This window comes from Dipodomys spectabilis, unplaced genomic scaffold, assembly GCF_019054845.1.
Source record: "Dipodomys spectabilis isolate Male_0828 unplaced genomic scaffold, ASM1905484v1 ptg000004l, whole genome shotgun sequence".
Lineage (NCBI taxonomy): Eukaryota > Metazoa > Chordata > Mammalia > Rodentia > Heteromyidae > Dipodomys > Dipodomys spectabilis.
The window spans coordinates 10,907,708-10,928,190 of NW_024870681.1; the positions used below are offsets into that span (position 1 = coordinate 10,907,708).

Genomic DNA, 20,483 nt, shown 5'->3' on the forward strand with positions numbered 1-20,483 from the left:
TGAATGCTTTGTCTATGTGCCTAATCTTTGGGAAGTTATTTCTGCTCAGGACAATTTCACACTATAACAAACAAACATATATCATGTAAAGTCCCATATTGGACAGTGTGTATAAAGGCTCTAACTATGCACTCAAAAGTTCCAGTGGCCTAGCATAGCTGAGGTATGTGTATATACATACATACATACATATATATACATATATATGTGTGTATATATATATATATATATATAATATAGTGTGTATGTGTGTGTCTTTTTTTTTTTTTTTTTGTTGGTCGTGGGGCTTGAATTCTGGGCTTGGGCGCTGTCCCTGCACTATTCAGCTCAAGGCGAGCGCTCTACCGCTTGAGCCACAGAGCCACTTCTGGTTTTCTAGTGGTTTATTGGAGATAAGAGACTCACGGACTTTTCTTCCCAGGCTAGCTTTGAACTGTGATCCTCAGATGTCAGTCTCCTGAGTAGCTAGGATTACAGGCATGAGCTTTTGCTGAGGTGCCCGGCTTTTGCTGAGGTATATTTCTTACCTTGCAGTCTGTTTTGTGTATCCCACTGATAGCTTTATTACTCCCAAAGCCTCAATTCTTCACTGAATTCTTTGCATTGCTAGCCTGGGAATAAGGGAGTATGTACAATGGAATTTGGGATCAGTTTGAAGTGGGCATGTTACCATTGCCACTTTTCAGTGGCCAGAGCCCAATCACCATCCTATAGGAAGGCCAGGAAATATGGTGATTTATAGGTTACCAAGATCCCCTTTGCTCCTGCATGTGCAGGAGGGAGAGAGGGGGGTAAGAGGAACAGAGATATGGGAGTTGAGAGGGCATTCCTGGAGCTATTGCAGTTTTCTGTATGAGAGTGGGCAGAGGCCAGGTCACTCTCACCACTCAAGCTACTAAACTTCAGATCTGTCCCTTCTTAGTGCTAGTTAAATAAAACTTTTCTGGAAAGGGTTGAGAGTATATATAGTTCAGTGGTAGAGCACTTGCCCACAGGAGGGTTCAATCCCCAGCACCATGCATGATTGCATAAATCTGTATGAAGGAAAAACTGAAAAATTTCCCAGAGCAGGGGTAACTACCTTGGCTGTGTGTTCTAGAACAGTGGAAACTATGGGCTTTGAATATTGCTATTGATAAATACTGAAGACTTTTCAGGAAGTTTCGATAGAATAAATGATTGGTCAGTGATAGAGTACCATCTATTCTTCAGAAAGAGGCCTATCAGTTTCTTATGCTATTGCTTTCATAAAAATGTGAATCTTTGCATGAGGTGGAATTTTGGAGATAATCTGGTCTAATCCTATACTTTTTTGTTTTTTGTTTTTGTTTTAGTAATTGCTATGCTAGTGATCTAGCCAGGTTCTCATGAATGCTAGTCAAACACTCTTCCATGAGCTACATCCTAAGGCCAACCCTATCCTTTTATGAATGAGGAAATTGAAGCATAGAGAGGTGAAGGGATGGTGATAAGTGACCCATTTGGTTGGTTAGGGGCACACTGAGGCTAGAACTAGGCCACAGGGGTTGTATGGACTAGAGGTTGAATATAGGAAGATCAGCTTAGGAGCCACCAGGTGGAGCAAGGAAACCAAATGGAAAGGAAAGAAGTGAAATGCACTGAAAAGCTAGGGTCAACAGCTAGCCAAAACAGGGGAAAGGAGGTAACTATGGTCATTGAGGTCCACACTGGGCATCGCAGAAAAGCACGGATTCTTATTTGGGCTTGTTGACCTCAGAATGGAATTTTAGAAAGAGGTGTCAATCAGCAAGTCAGTGTAGTTCTAACAGTCCTTCCTCTTTCCCCTTTCCTGCTTTTCTGACAATGTTTCACTAGGTAGTCCAGGTTGGAGTTGAACTCCACGATCCTCCTGACTCAACTTCCCAACCACTGGAATTATAGGCATACACCATCATAGCCAGATAGTGTACCTTTCTTTGTAAGCTCATTACAAGAATTGATGATCTTCCCAGTGCTAGTGGCTCATGCCTTCAATTCTAGCTACTCAGGAGGCTGAGATCAGAGAATACTGGCTCAAGGTTGACCTGAGAAGGAATGTTGGTGAGAAGTGGCTCTTAAGTGCCAGATTGGAACAAAATAAAGCTAAGGGACAGTGCCCTGCTCTGAGTTCAGGCCCCAGTACCAGCATGGAAAAAAAAGAATTGATGATCTAAGAATCCAAAATAGTTTCAAGTATTTTTTTTTTTTGGGTCCGGTTGTGGGGCCTGAACTCTGGGCCTGGGCGCTGTCCCTCAGCTCTTCAGCTCAAGGCTAGCGCTCTACCACTTGAGCCACAGCGCCACTTCCGGCTTTTTTCTTTTTGCTTATGTGGTGCTGAGGAATCAAACCCAGGGCCTCAGGCATGCAAAGGCAAGCGCTCTACCACTGAGCCACCTTCCCAGCCCTCAAGTATTTTTGGTATCGCTGGTACATAATAGTTTGTTTAATGTTATTATCAAGGGTAGCACTCTGTTTCTTGGGTTAAAATTGATACAACAGTTTTTCTTATTCTAACTTCTTGTTAATGGAGTCCTTAGAGCTAGAATTGACCTTGCAAGTGGTGTCATATAACTGCAGCTAAATGTAATTTTAATGGTGTCAAAGATGAAGGCCTGAAAATAACTCTTCTACAGTGACAGCCAGAAGGGTCTCCCTTATCCCACATGACTTTTATTTGTTATTTTTATTTTTTGCTGGTCATGGGTCCTGAACTCTGGGCCTGGGCACTGTCTCTCAGCTCTTCAGCTTAAGGCTAGCATTCTACCACGTGAGCCACAGCATCTCTTCCGGCTTTTTCTGCTTATGTGGTGCTGAGGGATCCAACCCAGTGCCTCATGCATGCAAAGCAAACACTCTACCACTGAGCCACCTTCCCAGCCCTGTTTTTATTTCTTTTAAACTCAGCTAGACAGGCATTCTTCTGCTTGTTCCACGTCCCTAGATTTTTGTTTGTTTGTTTTGGTGGTCCTGGACACTAGATTCAGTTCTTTACCACTCCTACCCTTTCCCAACTGTCTTTATTTATTTATTTTATTTATTTTTTTCTGTGACTGGGATTTGAACTTGGTATTACATGCTTTCGCTCACTGACAGGCACCCTAATACCTGAGTCATGCCTTCAACCTCACCAGCTATCTTTAATTTTTTTGTTTGTTTGTTTTGGGTCTGGTCGTGGGGCCTGAACTCTGGGCCTGGACGCTGTCCCTCAGCTCTTCAGCTCAAGGCTAGCACTCTACCACTTGAGCCACAGCGCCACTTCTGGCTTTTTTCTTTTTGCTTATGTGGTGCTGAGGAATCAAACCGAGGGCCTCATGCTTGCAAGGCAAGCACTCTACCACTGAACCACCTTCCCAGCCCACCAGCTATCTTTAATAGAAAAAGAAAAAGAAGGTGAGAAGAAATAGAAGTGACTTGTTGCTGGGCATTGATGGCTTGTGACTGTAACTTAGCTACTCAAGAGGCTGAGACCTTGGAGCCAGCCTGGGCAGAAAAGTCTATGAGATTCTATCTTCAAAATAATCAGAAAAAAGTCAACTGGTCAAATGGTAGAGTGCAAGCCAGGCAAGTGTAAGGCCCTGAGTTCAAGTCCTTATTCCTTGCTAGAGGTTTGAACAAGCATGGGAGGCCTGAAATGGAATGTTTCATTGTTGAATTGTCTTCCAAATTGAAGAGCCAAGCATGTTAGTGTCTCAGAATATAAACTATTTGTATTTATAACTCTGACGATAAAGTATTCCATTGCCTATTCTGGGATCTGAGGATATATATAGCTCAGTGCAATAGCACTGGCACTGGGTTTGATCCCCAGAACTGCCAAAAAGAAATCAACTGTCTTTTATGTGACACTAATTAATTTAATATATAAATATATAATGAACATACCAAATTTATACATTAAGCATATAAATGTATATTAAGTATGCATGCATATCCATACTATATCAGGCACACATGGTTATCTAGTAGTAGATATTCTAATTTTTTTTTTTTTTTGGTCGGTCGTGAGGCTTGAACTCTGGGCCTGGGCGCTGTCCCTCAGCTCTTCAGCTCAAGGCGAGCGCTCTACCACTTGAGCTACAGCGCCACTTCCGGTTTTCTGGTGGTTTATTGGAGATAGGAGTCTCACGGTCTTTCCTGCCCAGGCTGGCTTTGAACTGCGATCCTCAGATCTCAGCCTCCTGAGTAGCTAGGATTACAGGCGTGAGCCACCAGCGCCCGGCTTCTAATTTTTTTTTGTTGTTGGTCGTGAGGCCTGAACTCTGGGCCTGGGTGCTGTCCCTCAGCATTTCAGCTCAAGGCTAACACTATACCACTTGAGCCACAGCACCACTTCCAGTTTTTTCAGCTTATGTGGTGCTAAGGAATCGAACCCAGGGCCTCATGCATGCAAGGCAAGCACTCTACCACTGAGCTACCTTCCCAGCCCAGATTTTACAAATTTATGATATCTTGAACTCACTGATAATTATCAAAAGTTCAGCTAAAAGAAACATTCGAGAAGTTTTCTCTGAGATACCCATCGCCCTCTAAAATCTATCCTTATGCTAGACTAGTAAAGAACTTATTGTTTCTTATTTTTCCAATTTTTTTTCTTCTGGTACTAGGGCTGGAAACTGAGGGCCTAGGTGCTGTCTCTTAGCTTTTTTGACCAAGGCCAGTGCTCTACCCTTGAATCACACAGCTCCACTTCCAGCTTTTTGGGAATTTATTGGAGATAATAATTGTCCTGCCCAGGATGGTTTCAAAATGACACTCCCAGATCTCAATTTCCTGAGTAGCTAGGATTACAGGTGTAAGCCACCAGCACCCAGCCAAAAACAATTCTTCATGATCAGCCAGCCAATCACCAAGTCTTTATTGAATGCCTACATAATGTCTGTATGAACTCCTTACTTGGTAGAGTACTTTCTTTTGTTGTTATTGGTGGTGGTTGTGGGGCCTGAACTCTGAGTCTGAGCGCAGTCCCTCAGCTTTTCAGCTCAAGGCTAGTGCTCTACCACTTGAGCCACAGCACCACTTTCAGCTTTTTCTGCTTATGTGGTGCTGAGGAATTGAACCCAGGGCCTCATGCATGCAAGGCAAGCGCTCTACCACTGAGCCACCTTCCCAGCCCCTTGGTGGAGTACTTTGTGGCTCGCTAAGCATTTCCATATCCATGATCTCATTTGATTATCATGACAGTTGTGGGTAGAAGTTGGTACTGGCCTCACTCTGAGGACTCATTGGCCAAGGATGCTCTGATTTAGCTCATCTGGTTGGAAAGATGAATTATTCATACAAATCAGTGAACCTTTGTATTGAACTGAGAGGACTTGTTCCCAAGAGGGCAGGCATTCAGAAAAGAAGCAATCAAAGATATTAGAGAAGAACAAAGTGGCTTTGATATAGCAAGTGGGACTTGGAGGAAGTCCTGAACCAGTATTCATAAACAAGCCTCACACCCATAGTGTAAACTTGGGATGTAGTGATTTTTTTTTCTAGTCCTGTTGCTTGAACTCAGGACCTGGGCACTGTTCTTGAGCCTTTCTGTGCTCAAGGCTAGCACTCTACCACCTGAACCACAGCGCCACTTCTGGCTTTTTCTGTTTATATGGTATTTAGGAATCCAAACTAGGGCTTCATGCATGCTAGGAGGCAAGCACTCTACCACTAAGGCACATTCCCAGCCCATACAGGGCTGCTTTTGAGTAGGTGATCAGGGAAGGGTTCTTTGAGGAAGTGGCTTTCAAACTAATACCTCATCAGTGGAAGCAGCCAGTCAGGCTAGCATCTGTGGGCAGAGCATGCCAGGCAGAAGAAACTGTCAAGGCAAAATACAGGTAATGGTAATATGCTTAACATAGTAGGATAAACAAAGGAAGGCCTTGTAACTTTAGTGGGCTTGTTAGGAGAAAGTGAAGAGTAGAGAGGGCCAGTAAACAGGAATGGTAAGGTATTGGAACAGCTCTGAGGCAGCATGAGTTAGCTCATTGTCTAGCTATGTTTCCAGAAGTTCAAAGAGATTGCCAGTCTTCTCAGGCAAGTATCTAAATGTAGTGTATGATGATTGCAGATATGATTCTGTCTTATGTATTTCCTTCTATAGACAGGACAATGGTGTGTATAGGGACCTGACTCGAATACCCCTTCCAACCCAACTCTACAACTGGGCTGCACCGGAAGTGATCTTACAAAAGGCAGCCACCATAAAGTCCGACATCTACAGCTATTCCATGATCATACAAGAAATTTTAACAGGTGACAACAGTCTCTTACTCTCTCTCTCTCTCTCTCTTTGTGCTAGTCTTGGGGCTTGAATTCAGGAGGCTGAGATCTGAAGATCATGGTTCAGAGCCAGTTGGAGCAGGAAAATTTGTGAAACATTTTTTTATTGGGGGTGGGAGGACCTTGAACTCTGGGCCCAGGCACTGTCCCTCAGTGCTTCAGCTCAACGGGAGCACTCTACCCCCTGAGCCACAGTGCCACTTCTGGTTTTCTGATGGTTAATTGGAGATAAGAGTCTCCTGGACTTTCCTGCCCAGGCTGGCTTTGAACCATGATCCTCAAATCTCAACCTCCTGAGTAGCTAGAATTACAGGTGTGAGCCATCAGCGCCCAGCTAAACTATTTTTTTGTGTGTGGGTTGTAGGACTTGAACTCTGGGCCTGGACACTGTCTCTGAGCTCTTTAGCTCAAGGTAAGCTCTCTACAACTTGAGCTACAGTGCCACTTCCCCGTAAAACTCTTATCTCCAATTAACCACCATAAAACAAAGTGGTGCTGTGGCTCAAAGTAGTGGAGAACTAGTCTTGAGCAAAAAGAGCTCAAGGACACTGGCCAGCCCATGAGTTCAAACCCTATGACCAGCAAAAAGAAAAAAAAAGTACATGACTTTGAAAATAGTTTCTTCAAGGAAACTTTTAAAGGTTTCTGAAAAGATGTTAAATATATCTTATATAAAATGGTGCCCTGGGCTGGGGAGGTAGCTTAGTGGTAGAGTGCTTGCCTTGCATGAATGAAGCCCTGCGTTTAATTCCTCAGCACCACATAAGCAAAAAAAGCGGGAAGTGGCGCTGTGGCTGAAGTGGTAGAGTGCTAGGGACACTACCCAGGCCCAGAGTTCAGGCCCCACAACTGGTAAAAAAAAAAAAAAAAAAAAAGATGGAGCCTGGACACTAGTGGTGCATGCCTGTAATCCTAGCTACTTAGGAGTCTCAGAGCTGAGGATTACAATTTGAAGGTAGCATTGGCAGGAACGTCTGTAACACTCTTCTTCTTCTTTTTTTTGGTTGGTCATGGGGCTTGAACTCTGGGCTTGGGCGCTATCCCTCAGCTCTTCAGCTCAAGGTGAGCACTCTACCACTTGAGCCACAGTGCCACTTCCGGTTTTCTAGTGGTTTATTGGAGATAAGAGACTCACGGACTTTCCTGCCTGGGCTGGCTTTGAACCATGATCCTCAGATGTCAGCCTCCTGAGTAGCTAGGATTACAGGTGTGAGCCACCGGCACCCGGCTCTGTGACACTCTTACCTCAACTAACCACCAAAAAGTCAGAAATGGAGCTGTGGCTCAAGTGGCAGAGTGCTAGCCTTGAGCAAAATGAAGATCAGGGACAATACCCAGCCCTGAGTTTAAGCCCCAGTTCTGGAAAAAATTCTATTACCAAGCCATACCCCTAGCATCCCAAGCAAAGTGGGTGTTTTGTTTGTTTGTTTTTGTTTTTTTAGGCAGTCCTGGAGTTTGAACTTAGGGCCTGCGTGCTGTCCCTGAACTGCTTTTGCTCAAGGCTGCTACTCTACCACTTGAGCCACTGTGCTACTTCTGACTTTTCCTGTGTATGTATTACTGAGGAATTGAACCCAGGGCTTCATACATGCTAAGCAAGCATTCTACCACTAAAGCCACATTCCCAGCCCCCAAGCAAAGTTTTTAAACTACATATTGGAGTCAGTATTTAAGAATCCCCCTGAAATGCCCTTTAAAGAGATGATTTGTCTCAGAGAAACAAATAGGAATTTAATATAGGAGCTAGTAGGTATGTAAGCCGTGTGACCTGAAAGAAATAAAAGTCTTTTCAAATTTATAGGATGTGATGGGAATAACTGTCTTCACATAATTGAAGACAGAAGAATTCTTTCAGAGAGAAACACAAGTTGGGCCTGGTATCTCACATTTTAATCCTAGCTACTTGGGAGGTGAAGATATGGAAGATCATGGTTTGAGACCATTCCAATAAAAAAGATGGGACCTTTTTTCAACCAGTAAAAAAAGTGGGTTCAGTCATTCAAATTGATCCAGAAACATAAATAGGATTGCAATTCAGAATGGCCTTAACATAAACATGAGATCCTATTAAAAAAAATAACAAGGGGCTGGGAAAGTGGCGCAGTGGTAGAGCGCTTGCCTTGCATGCATGAGGCCCTGTGTTCGATTCCTCAGCACCACATAAACAGAAAAAGCTGGAAGTGGCACTGTGGCTCAAGTGGTAGAGTGCTAGCCTTGAGCTGAAGAGCTGAGGGACAGTGCCCAGGCCCAGAGTTCAGGCCCCACAAACAACAACAACAACAAAAAATAACAAAAGCTAAAAGGCTGGTGGCATGGCTAAAGTGGTATCATGCCTGGCCTACTAAATCTAAGACCCTTAGTTTAAACTTCAGTACCACATGTATAAGCACACACACACACACACACACACTCCAAATAAAAGTATATTCAATTAGGGAGTAAGCAACAGTCAACTACCTTTAGTGGTGTTTGCAGTTTCAGAGGAGAAACCATTCCTCCCATAAGATGAATCAGTACAGTGGCTACCCCTCCTAATGTCATAGCCCAGGTTTGTCACGTCTGCCAATGGAGGGCCCACTGTGATTCATACACTACTATTTTCTGACTCTAGCAGGTTACTTGCTTGTGAATGAACTTTCAGGTAGTCCCTTCCTTCCTTCCTTCCTTCCTTCCTTCCTTCCTTCCTTCCTTCCTTCCTTCCTTCCTTCATTCTTTCCTTCCTTCCTTCCTTCCTTTCGTTCTTTCATCAGTCATGGGGCTTGAACTCTGGGCCTGGGTGCTGTCCCTGAACTCTTCAGCTCAAGGCAAGCCTCTGCCACTTGAGCCACAGTACAGTACCACTTCTGGTTTTCTGGTGGCTAATTGGAGATAAGAGTCTCACGGAGGGCTGGGAAGGTGGCTCAGTGGTAGAGCGCTTGCCTTGCATGCCTGAGGCCCTGGGTTGGATTCCTCAGCACTACATAAGCAAAAAGAAAAAAGCTGGAAATGGCTCTGTGGCTCAAGTGGTAGAGCACTAGCCTTGAGCTGAAGAGCTGAGGTACAGCGCCCAGGCCCAGAGTTCAGGCCGCACGACCGGACCCAAAAAAAAAAAAATTAAAAAAAAAAAAAAAAAAAAGAGTCTCACGGACTTTCCTGCCTGGGCTGGCTTTTTTTTTTTTTTTTTTAATTTTATTTTATGTTATTTGATTTTTTTAATTTTTTAAATTGTGAAAATACCATACAGAGGAGTTACAATTACATGAGCAAGGTAATGAGTACATTTCTTATCAAGCATTGTTGCCTCCTTTGTTTCCCCTTCCCATCCCTTCCCATCTCCCTCCCCACCCCCCCCAGGCTGTCTTTGAACGGTGATCCTCGAATCTCAGCCTCCTGAGTAACTAGGATCACAGGCATGAGCCACTGGTGCCCAGCTTCAGGTAGTTTTCTACAGAAAAAAAAGAAATTGAATGACTTGACTACATTTATACAACTTCAGCAAATGTTTATCATATTCTTTCCTCTGACCTTTTCCTTACAGACAACATACCCTGGGATGGCTTAGATGGCTTGGCTATTAAAGAAGCCATAGTCTTGGGAAATTATTTAAAAGCTGATGTCAGGCTTCCAAAACCTTACTATGATATCGTTCAGTCAGGCATCCAAGTCAAGCAGAAAGACCGAACTCTGAACCTTCAAGACATCCGGTATATTCTAAAGAATGACTTAAAGGCAAGCCCTGAAGTTGTTGGGACTTTATTTCTTCTTATTCTTGTCAGGGAAGTGGGTACCGAGAGATCTAGAAGCCAGAGACCAAGTTTTAGAAGGTTTGGAAATCTTCACTTTATTATACTCTTTCACTGTTGCTGAGAAAAGGTTGCTTGGTGAAACAGTGGGTTGTTGAGAAGAGCTGAGAGGTTCACAGTAGACACAGTGAAGATTCCATGAATGGCAGCTAGTATTGCTGGAATAACAAGAAATAAACTGCTTAGGACTATAGTCAGTCTGTGCAATAAAATAAACATAGGAGGAGTTTATTTGCCATATAGATAAGCTTTGGAACACTAGTGACATTCAGATGACTATAAATATGCCCTTGACAATATTTCCAATGTTATAGGAGTTCATTGGAACCCAGAGGACTCCACCAACTAAGAGTCCCAGGATACAGAGATATGAACCCCAGCCTAATGTCAATGAGTATCTAGGACTAATTTCAGAACATCGAAAAGAGACCCCAGTCTTTGAAATCAAAGAGCTAAAGGAGACAGGTATGCTGTTAACTCACAAATGAAATACACCACTTTGATACCAAAGTGTTTTGAGCTGCAGCTAGTCATTTCCTCCAAGTTAAATGAGTTCTATAAACACTTGGACTAAAAACAGAACTAAGTAATAACAGTGAGTTTGTTTCTAGCATAATTGTCTGTGCGTGCGTGCGCGCGCATGTGAGTGGGCATGTGTTTGCATGTTGTATATACCAGGGTCTTGAACTCAAGGCTAGCACTCTCACTCATGCTGTTTTGCTTGATACTCTGCCACCTGAGGTACACCTCTAATCCAGCATTTTGCTTGCTAATTGGAGATGGAGTATCACAGACTTTTTGCCGTAGGCTGGCTTCAAACTTTGATCTTCTGGGTTTCAGCCTTCTGGGTAATTGCAAGTATGAACCATCTGTGCCTGACATAACACAGTCATTCTTAAGAATTTGAAGCCAGGCACCAGTGGCTCACTCCTGTAATCCTAGCTACTCAGGAGGCAGAGATCTGAGAATTGTGGTTCAAAGCCAGATTAGGCAGGAAAATACATGAGACTTTTTTTTTTTTTTTGCAAGTCCTACGGCTTGAACTCAAGGCCTAAGCACTGTATCTGAGCTTCTTTTGCTCAAGGATAGCACTCTACCACTTAGATCATAGTGCCACTTCTGGCTTTTTCTGTTTATGTGGTACTTAGGAACTGAACTCAGGGCGTCATGCATGCTAGGCAAACACTCTACCACTAAGCCACATTCCCAGCCCCCCATGAGACTCTTACCTCCAATAAACTACCCAAAAGCCAAAATGCATCGAGGCCCTGAATTCAAGCCCCACGACTAGCCAAAAAACAAAACAAAACAATGAATTGCTTCACTAACGAATTATTTTTTATTTTAATTTTTTGTCAGTACTGGGGTTTATTCTTGCTAGGTAGTCACTCCACCACTTGAGCCACTCCTTCAGCCCTGATTAAAAAAAATTAAGACTATTATCTACTAATGAGTGTAGTGTGGTGTTACGCACTTGTAATCTTCGCTACTCCAGAGGCTAAGACAGGAGCAGCTTTAGAGCTCAGGAATTTAAGGCCAGCTTGGCAAAGTAACAAAGCAACATGTCAAAAAACCAAAAAACCTTCCTCTTTCTATCATTTGCTCCTTATAGAAAATTTGGAATAGTATAAAAAAGAAAGTTTCTGTTTTGATTCAGCTGCCTAAGAAGAATTAATTGGTTAACATTTTGATATTTCTTACTGATTTTTATTTTTAATTTAATTTATTTATTTTTGTCTGTCATGGGGCCTGAACTCTGGGCCTGGGCACTGTCCCTCATCTCTTCAGCATAAGGCTAGCACTCCACCACTTGAAACACAGCACCACTTCCAGCTTTTTCTGCTTATGTGGTGCTGAGGAATTGAACCCAGGGCCTCATGCATGCAAGACAAACACTCTACCACTGAGCCACCTTCCCAGCTCTCTTACTGATTTTTAGAACATTAGAGTTTTTGAGCTGGAAAAGGCCTTGCAATCATGAAACTTAATACCTCCCCATTATAGATGAGATCACTAAGGTTTAAGGAGGTTATGACTACAAGTGGAACTCAGGTGTTATAATCCCAGTGTAATCACCATTCACTCAAAACTCTTTTGGCAGGGATGGAGCCTTCCAGAGTAGTCCACCCTCCAAGTGCTCATTATTTGTCTCCATCCCATTTCCTGCAAGCTATACACCAGTCAAACAGAAGAGGTGTGTGGATTAGCTTTGGCATTGTTTTTGAGTTATTCTTCACATAATACGGTGTCTTTTGGAGCTGTGTCTTGACAACTTATATCAGATGCTGACCAAAAACTTGACTGTAACTGACATAGCCACACTCTTGTCCAAAAAAAGATAGTCTAGTCCTTGAGATCCAGGGACTTGTTTTTGACTGTTAGATGTGTTTTGAACACACTATAAATACAGACTATATTAATTTCTGTCTTACATCAAAATTGGGGTTGGAAGAGTGACTCAGTTAGTAGAACACTAGCCTGTGCATGAAAGTGTCAGGTACCAAGTTTGAGTTCTGGTCTTGGACCTAAAAATAAAGAAAAGAAAATTGGAACTTTCATCTAGGTTAGAAATAGTCTTTTCCTATGTAGTGTATCCATTGGTCTTTCACTAGGATTTCACTTCCTGAGAAAGTTGGGAGTGAAAAGCTTCCTCCTCCCTCCCATATTCTTGGGCTTCTTGAGCAATAAGCAGGCTGCTTGCTTATCTGCTGACCGTGTCTTCACTTTAACCAGTGTTGTGTTGCTACTGTTTTCAACAGGCAGACAAAGCCATTCACCAAGGGAGTACTCTTGTTCCATTGACAAAACACTAGCTCCTCAGTCTACAGATCCAAGTTCGACGGCCCAGGAGCCTCCTCCTCCTCCTCCACTTGTGCCACAAGAGGCAAGGAGCCTCAGTGCAAGTCAGGCAAGTCTCTGCAGCTTCGAAATCAATGAAATCTACTCAGGCTGTGTGAACTTGGGGGTTTACAAGGAGAACAAACACCCAGAAATGGCTTTCTCTCTTGAGGAGGATAGACCAAACCAGCCAGATGAGTTACAATCTCTGGAAGAAGAGTTGGATAAGATGGAGAAAGAAGTGAATACTTCTTGTGATGAAGATGAGAGCTTTTCAGACATTGACACGGGGCTCTCCTTTGGGGACTGGGACTGGCAAAATGATTCATTCAGTTCACTCAATCAGTCTCAGCCAACCAGAGAAGGCAAGGGCAAAGTGAATGGCAGGTCTATGACTGAGGATTACATCAGTAAATGTGTGCTGAATCTCAAGATTTCACAGACATTGATTCACCAGAATGCTGATATGCTGAGGAATATTGAGCAGAAACTGGATAAGTTTGAGTTGATAGTGAAGGAGCAGGAGTGCAGGTCTCTGTGGGAAACCTCAAGAGGGTTTTCAGGTGCCTACAATTTCCCTTCAGCCATGGGACCTCCATCTTTTAGTTATATTCCTCCTGTCATGCAGCTGTCAGGGGAGCAGCAGTCAGATGCCAGTGGCAATTGCCCAACCCTAGCAGGTTCTCTAAGAACAGTGAAAGACTTTCAAGGGGGCCATCTTGGCAAAAGGCCAAAGACACAAAGTGGCTATCACTGGAAACCTTTTGCCCAAGTCACTGAAGAAAACACTGGAGACCAGGCAGAGGCAAACCATCAGGTAAATCAAAATGGGAGGAAAGAACAACCTAAGTGGGACCCTGGTAACGACATTGCCTGTGAAGTGAATGGCATCAATGCAAGATCCTCTTTGTTTTGGGATATAAGACCTCTAAGGTAGAATTTCAAGGTAGTTATTTTATTTTATCTTGTCAATTGTGGAGCTTGAACTCAGGGCTTGGGCACTGTTCCTGAGCTCTTTTGCTCAAGGCTAGCTCTACCACTTTGAGCCACAGTGCCACTTCCAGTTTTTGAGTAGTTAATTGGAGGTAAGAGTCTCATGGTGACTTTTCTGCCCAGGCTGGCTTTGAACCCTGATCCTCAGATCTTAGCCTCCTAAATAGCTAGGATAACAGGCATGAGGCACTAGCTCCTGTTCAAGGTAGTTACTTTTAACTCCTCTGTAAATTTGTTTATATTAGGCTGAACCATATGATTCACATAGTTTAACTTATTAAATACGTATGTGTGTGTGTGTGTGTGTGTGTGTGTGTGTGTGTGTGTCTGGGTCTGGGTCTGGGTCTGGATACTGGGGCTTGAACTCAGGGCTTCATGCTTTCAATTAGCTCTTTACTCAAGGCTGACATTCCATCACTTAAGCCACAACTCCACTTCCAGCTTTTTACCAATTAATAGGAGATAAAAGTCTCTCAGATTTGTCTACTGGGGCTGGCTTCAACCATGATCTTCAAGTCTCAGCCTCCTGAGTACAGACGTGAGCCATGAGCCACCAGTGCATGGTTTTGTTAGATTTTTTGGATGGGTGTTAATCCCATTTGAAATTGCTCATTCCCTCACTCAGAAAACATTTCCACAGGGCTGGGAATGGGGCTTTGTGGTAGAGTGCTTGCCTAACATACATGAAGCCCTGGGTTCGATTCCTTAGAACCAGATAAACAGAAAAAGCTAGAAGCAGTATGTGACTTAAGTGGTAGAATGCTGTACTTGAACAAAAGAAGTTCAGAGAGGGGCTGGGAAGGTGGCTCAGTGGTAGAGCGCTTGCCTTGCATGCATGAGGCCCTGGGTTCGATTCCTTAGCACCACAGAAGAAAAAAGAAAAAAGCCAGAAGTGGCGCTGTGGCTCAAGTGGTAGAGTGCTGGCCTTGAGCTGAAGAGCTGAGGGACAGCGCCCAAGCCCAGAGTTCAGGCCCCACGACTGGACCAAAAAAAAAAAAAAAAAAGACATGGATCAATTCTCATTTTACACAGTGTCAACCTTAAGCTCAAGATCATAAACTTCCAGACGTTTTTTTAATTTATTTTTTTATTTTATTTTATTTGTGAACATACTGTGCAGAGGGGTTACAATTACATGGGCAAGATAATGCATACATTTCTTACCAAGCATTGCAGACTCCTCCTTTGTTTACCCTTTACATCCCTTCCCAGCCTCCCCCCCCAATCCTTCCCCCCCCCTCCCTGCACCGACGTTGTAAAGCTCGTTTTTGACATGACAACTTGTACTTCTTATTGTTGCAACAGGTCCACCTGAATCCTTAAACGACTTGTTTTTCCCCATCTCCTCCACAAGTTACACTGACATCAAATATAGTGAAAGCGGGGGTTATACTGTGGGGGAGGGACATACAAAGCAACAAAGAAATAATCTTATAAATGCATTAGAAACACATGCATGAAAGAAAAAAAAACATTAAAATACATATCTAAGGGTTCATTTTCCTAGCATCACATTATCTGACCTTTTCCGCTTGACTCATACATATACTAGATATTGCAAATAAGGGAAACCATGGGACCTGTGTTTCTTTGGGCCTGGCTTACTTCACTTAATATAATTTTTTCCAAGTTTTTCCATTTCCTAACAAATGGGGCAATGTCATTCTTTCTGATGGAGGCATAGAATTCCTTCCAGAGGTTTTTGTTTGCCTTTTTATGTTTCATTTGTCTCACCCACCCAGGCACTGTGGCTCATCTGTAATTGGGAAGCTATTATCAGGAAGATTATGATACAAGAGTTTTTTTTGTGTAAGTCCTAAGGCCTGAAATCAGGGCCTGGGCACTATTTCCAAGTTTTTGTGCACAAGGCTAGTACTCTAGTAGTTGAGCCACAGATCCACTTTCTGACTTTCATGCCTGGGTTAGCTTTGAACTACAATTCTCAGATCTCAGCCTCCTGAATAGCTAGGATTACAGATGTGAGTAACCAGTGATCAGCGAAGAGTCTCTCCCTCCCTCCCTCTCTGTCCCTCTCTCTCTCCCCCTCTTTTTCTCCCTTCCCCCTCCCTCAACAGTCCTGAGGCTTGAACTCTGGGCCTGGGTACTATCCCTGAGCTTCTTTTTCTCAAGGCTAGTGCTCTATCATTTGGTTCACAGTACTACTTCCACCTTTTTTGAATAGTTTATTGGAGATAAGTCTCATGGACTTTCTTGCTTGGGTTGGTTTCGAACCACTATCCTCAGATCTCAGCCTCCTGAGTAGCTAGGATAACAGACTTGAACCACTAGCACCCAGCTAAAAGTCTTGTTTTTTAGCAGGGTGGTCTAGATCACAATCCTATTCACAATTTTCATATAGATGGGATGACAGGCACATGCCACCACACCCAGTTTTTTTATTGGTTGAGTATGGGGGTCTCATGAACTATTTGAGGATGGCCACAAATTTCAGTCCTCCTCCTCATTTCATCCTCACAAGTAGTAGGATTGGAAGTATGAGCTGCTGCATTCAGTTATTGTGTTTTTTTCACAGCATCCCTACTGAGAGGTATTATTGTCCCTGTTTTATAGGTGAGGAAGTGACAGTAAGAGACGCTTGAATTAGTCTGAGTAAGGTTTGAGCTAGAATCCAAGGCCTAGGGCTTCTGCCACAAAGATCTGTTGCTTTCATATTAGTATGGGAGAAAAGGTTCAGGGAAGATCTTTGATTTTTTTTTTTTTTTTTTTGTCCGTCAAGGGGCCTGAACTTGGCCTGGGCGCTGTCCCTCAGCTCTTCAGCTCAAGGCTAGCGCTCTACCACTTGAGCCACAGTGCCATTTCCAGCTTTTTTCTGCTTATGTGGTGCTGAGGAATCGAACCCAGGGCCTCATGCATGCAAGGCAAGCACTCTACCACTGGGCCAACTTCCTAACCCCTTGGTTTCTATTTTGTCTGCTCACTGCAGTCTGTTTGGACTGGGCTCTTGGGGGCCAGCGTTCCTGGGTAAAGAAGCCTCTGGGTTAGACATGACTTGAAACAGAGTGTGAGAGTGAATAGAATTCCCTTCTCAAAACACTGAAATATGCTTATTTTTTTTCTTTTTTAAGATGCCAACTCTGTGTAGTCCTGGAAAACAGAACACAGATGAACAACTTCAACATACTCGAGGAAGTAAGGACACTTTGGAAAGAAGCAGGAACCAAAAGAGTAGGTAGGTCAACATTTTGTATTTCTTCCTGTCACTCTGTCTTACACCTCATGTTGGCTGTCCCTAAGGACACTTAGTGATCTTCATTCTCAATCTGATGAGTGTTGGGATTATAATCCTAGATGTGTGCCACCATACCTATGTAAGCAATTTTTTTTTTTTTTTGGTCCAGTCGTGGGGCCTGAACTCTGGGCCTGGGCACTGTCCCTCAGCTCTTCAGCTCAAGGCTAGTGCTCTACCACTTGAGCCACAGCACCACTTCTGGCTTTTTTCTTTTTGCTTATGTGGTGCTGAGGAATCGAACCCAGGGCCTTGAGCATGCAAGGCAAGCGCTCTACCACTGAGCCACCTTCCCAGCCCCTTTTTTTTTTGTTTGTTTGTTTTTTGTTTTTTTGTCGGTCGTGGGGCTTGAACTCTGGGCCTGGGCGTTGTCCCTCAGCTCTTCAACTCAAGGTGAGCGCTCTACCACTTGAGCTACAGCGCCACTCCTATGTAAGCAATTTTATATCCTAATTTATCACTTTACATTAAATAAATAAGCATTTTTTATGTTAATTAAAAAACTCTGTAAACTTACTTTGAAATTGTTGGATTTCTTCCCATGTTAAATTTTTAGTCTGTTGCATTCTTTATTCTGTTAGGAACAAGGAAGGTCACAGTGATTTATAAACTAACATTAAAAAAATTTTTAGATTATGTCCTCAGAATAGATTTCCAGAAGCAGAATTACTAGGTCAAAGGCTTTGAGCATTTTAAAGATTCTTGATAGTTGTTGCCAAAAAGCTCTTGAAAGAAGCTGATTTTAGCTGTCTTCCCTGCTTTCAGTCTAGCCGGGGAGTAGTGCATTCTGGACAATGAGGATTTTTATTTTTTGGTCGGTTGTGGGGCTTGAACTCTGGGCCTGGGTGCTGTCCCTCAGCTCTTCAGCTCAAGGTGAGTGCTCTACCACTTGAGCTACAGCACCACTTCTGGTTTTCTGTGGTTTTATTGGAGATAAGAGTTTCACGGACTTTCCTGCCTGGGCTGGCTTTGAACCGTGATCTTTAGATCTCAGCCTCCTGAGTAGCTAGGATTACAGGCGTGAGCCACCGGTGCCCGGCACAATGAGGATTTTATATCTGTGCCATAGATATACAATGTGTGTCTGTGTGTGTGTGTGTGTGTGCGCGCGTGTGTGTGCGCATGCGCACGCATGTGGGCCCATGCCAATACTGGAGCTTAAACTCAGTCTGGGCACTATCTCTTGGCCTTTTCACTCAAGGCTGGAGCTCTACCATCTGAGTCATACTTCTACTTTTGGGTTTTGGCTGGTTAATTGGAGATAAGCGTCTTATGGACTTTCTTGCCCAGGCTGTCTTCAAACCATGATCTTTAGATCTTAGAATCCTAAGTAGCTAGCAGTACAGGTGTGAGCCACTTTTTTTTTTTTTTTTTTTTTTTGCCTGTCGTTGGGCTTGAATTCAGGGCCTGGACACTGTCCCAGAGCTTCTTTTGCTCAAGGCTGGAACTCTACCACTTGAGCCATAGTATCACTTCTGGCTTTTTTTCTGTTTATGTGGTACTACAGAATCGAACCCAGGTCTTGATGCATGCTAGGCAAGCACTCTACCACTAAGCCAGTTTCTTAGCCCATGAGCCACATTTTTGAAGAGTTACTTTAATATAAAGCAAAATGTATATAATTGTAGGATATTTAGAGGGGGGGGGGGAGACTATTTTACAGATAAGAAATCCTAGTCCAGAGGCTGGGAAGGTGGCTCAGTGGTAGAGTGCTTGCCTTGCATGCATGAGGCCCTGGGTTCAATTCCTCAGTACCACCTACACAAGAAAAAAAAAAAAAAGAAATTCTAGTCTAGAGAAATTGACATTTGCTGAAAATCAGACAACTGATCTAACAAGTTAGGGTCCTGAACTCAGAGATACTAAACTGAAGGTCTCAGAATGCATTTTCAGGATTCTGTTATCTTATGATTGTCTTGACAAAAGTTAGTTATTATGTTATTATGGATATACCAGTGGGCCTGATAACAATTCTGATAGAAGGACAGGAACTGAGCCTTAAGTGAACCCTTGATTTATGACACTGCTGGTAGGGTGAATTTCCCTGGAACAGGCTTCTGGCTGACGAAACTGTATTTCAATTATGGCTTTGATCTACTTCTGAAAATTTCCCAAGTGCATTTTTAGAATCATGAAATCTGAATTTGGAAATGAAAAAACTTGAGATCCTCTAAGCCTAATCTTTTCATTTTTCAGCCAAGAAAGTTCTATGGAGTCTAATGCCCGAGCCAAAGTCACACAGCCAAATAGTGTACTTTTCCCAGTGTCAAGTCATAAATTCAGACCTCCTGGGTCATGTAGCCCCTGCCAGAGCTCGACCAGGTAAGGAATCTTGCAGTCTCAACAGGGAGGGGCTTGGTGCCCTCTAGTGGTGGCATGATCAGTGCAGCTCCAGAAATAGCTCTAGAATTTGGGGATGATACTGGGTTTAAGAGTTCTCTTTGGGGGCTGGGAAGTTGGCTCAGTGGTAGAGCGCTTGCCTTGCATGCCTGAGGCCCCGGGTTCGATTCCTCAGCACCACATAAGCAAAAAGAAAAAGGCCGGAAGTGGTGCTGTGGCTCAAATGGTAGAGTGCTAGCCTTGAGCAGAAGACCTGAGGGACCGTGCCCAGGCCCAGAGTTCAGGCCCCATGAGCAGACCAAAAACAAAGAAAAAAAGAGTTCTGTCTGGCACTGAAACAAATTAATATTTGTGTCATTGTTTCCACCTCATCCTCCCAAATAACCCTGTAATTTAGGATTAATGTGGAATATGGATCTTCTGAAATCTGTAATGCAAAGTCAAGAAATAATGAAGATGATGAAGTACACTTAAAATGGAAAAGTGAGTATGAAGAAAAACAAAGTTAAAAGTAACTTAGTTAGTTGACATCTGTTTTGTTTTGCAGTACTGGACATATATATGCTAGTTAAGTGCTGTACCACTGAGCAGTCTTCTAAGACGCTGCTTGATATCTCAAGTACAGAGCATGTATCTTACTTTAGGGCCATAACAAAGTCCTCCTATATTTTTCTTCTCTAAGGTTGTTTGTGTTTTTGTTTGTTTGTTTGTTTTTGTTTTTTTGTGCTGGTCCTAGGGCTTGAACTCAGGGCATGGGCACTGTCCCTGAACTTCTGTGCTCAAGGCTAGTGCTCTACCACTTGAGCCACAGCTCTATTTCCAGCTTTTTTGGTGCTCAATTGGAGATAAGTATCTTACAGACTTTCCTGTCTTGGCTGGCTTTAAACTGCAATCCTCAGAATCTCAGCTAGGAGTAGCTAAGATTATAGGTATGAGCTACCAGTGCCTGGTTGAGATCATTCTAACTTAAAAACCATGCCCTTCTAACTAGAAACTGCAGAAGGAAATGTTTGTATTTT

General features: G+C 43.2%; 1 protein-coding gene across 2 annotated transcripts in view; it reads left to right on the forward strand.

The window, feature by feature from the left end:
* Window positions 1-20,483, forward strand: part of Tex14 (testis expressed 14, intercellular bridge forming factor) — an 89,616-nt gene that overhangs the window by 19,043 nt on the left and 50,090 nt on the right. For both annotated transcript variants that reach the window (XM_042693111.1, XM_042693121.1), the window contains exons 10-16: window positions 6,086-6,237; window positions 9,782-9,972; window positions 10,361-10,511; window positions 12,806-13,578; window positions 16,964-17,067; window positions 19,321-19,446; window positions 19,862-19,947. In XM_042693111.1, coding sequence (XP_042549045.1) covers window positions 6,086-6,237; window positions 9,782-9,972; window positions 10,361-10,511; window positions 12,806-13,578; window positions 16,964-17,067; window positions 19,321-19,446; window positions 19,862-19,947 — 1,583 coding nt within the window. The remainder of the gene's footprint in view (window positions 1-6,085; window positions 6,238-9,781; window positions 9,973-10,360; window positions 10,512-12,805; window positions 13,579-16,963; window positions 17,068-19,320; window positions 19,447-19,861; window positions 19,948-20,483) is intronic.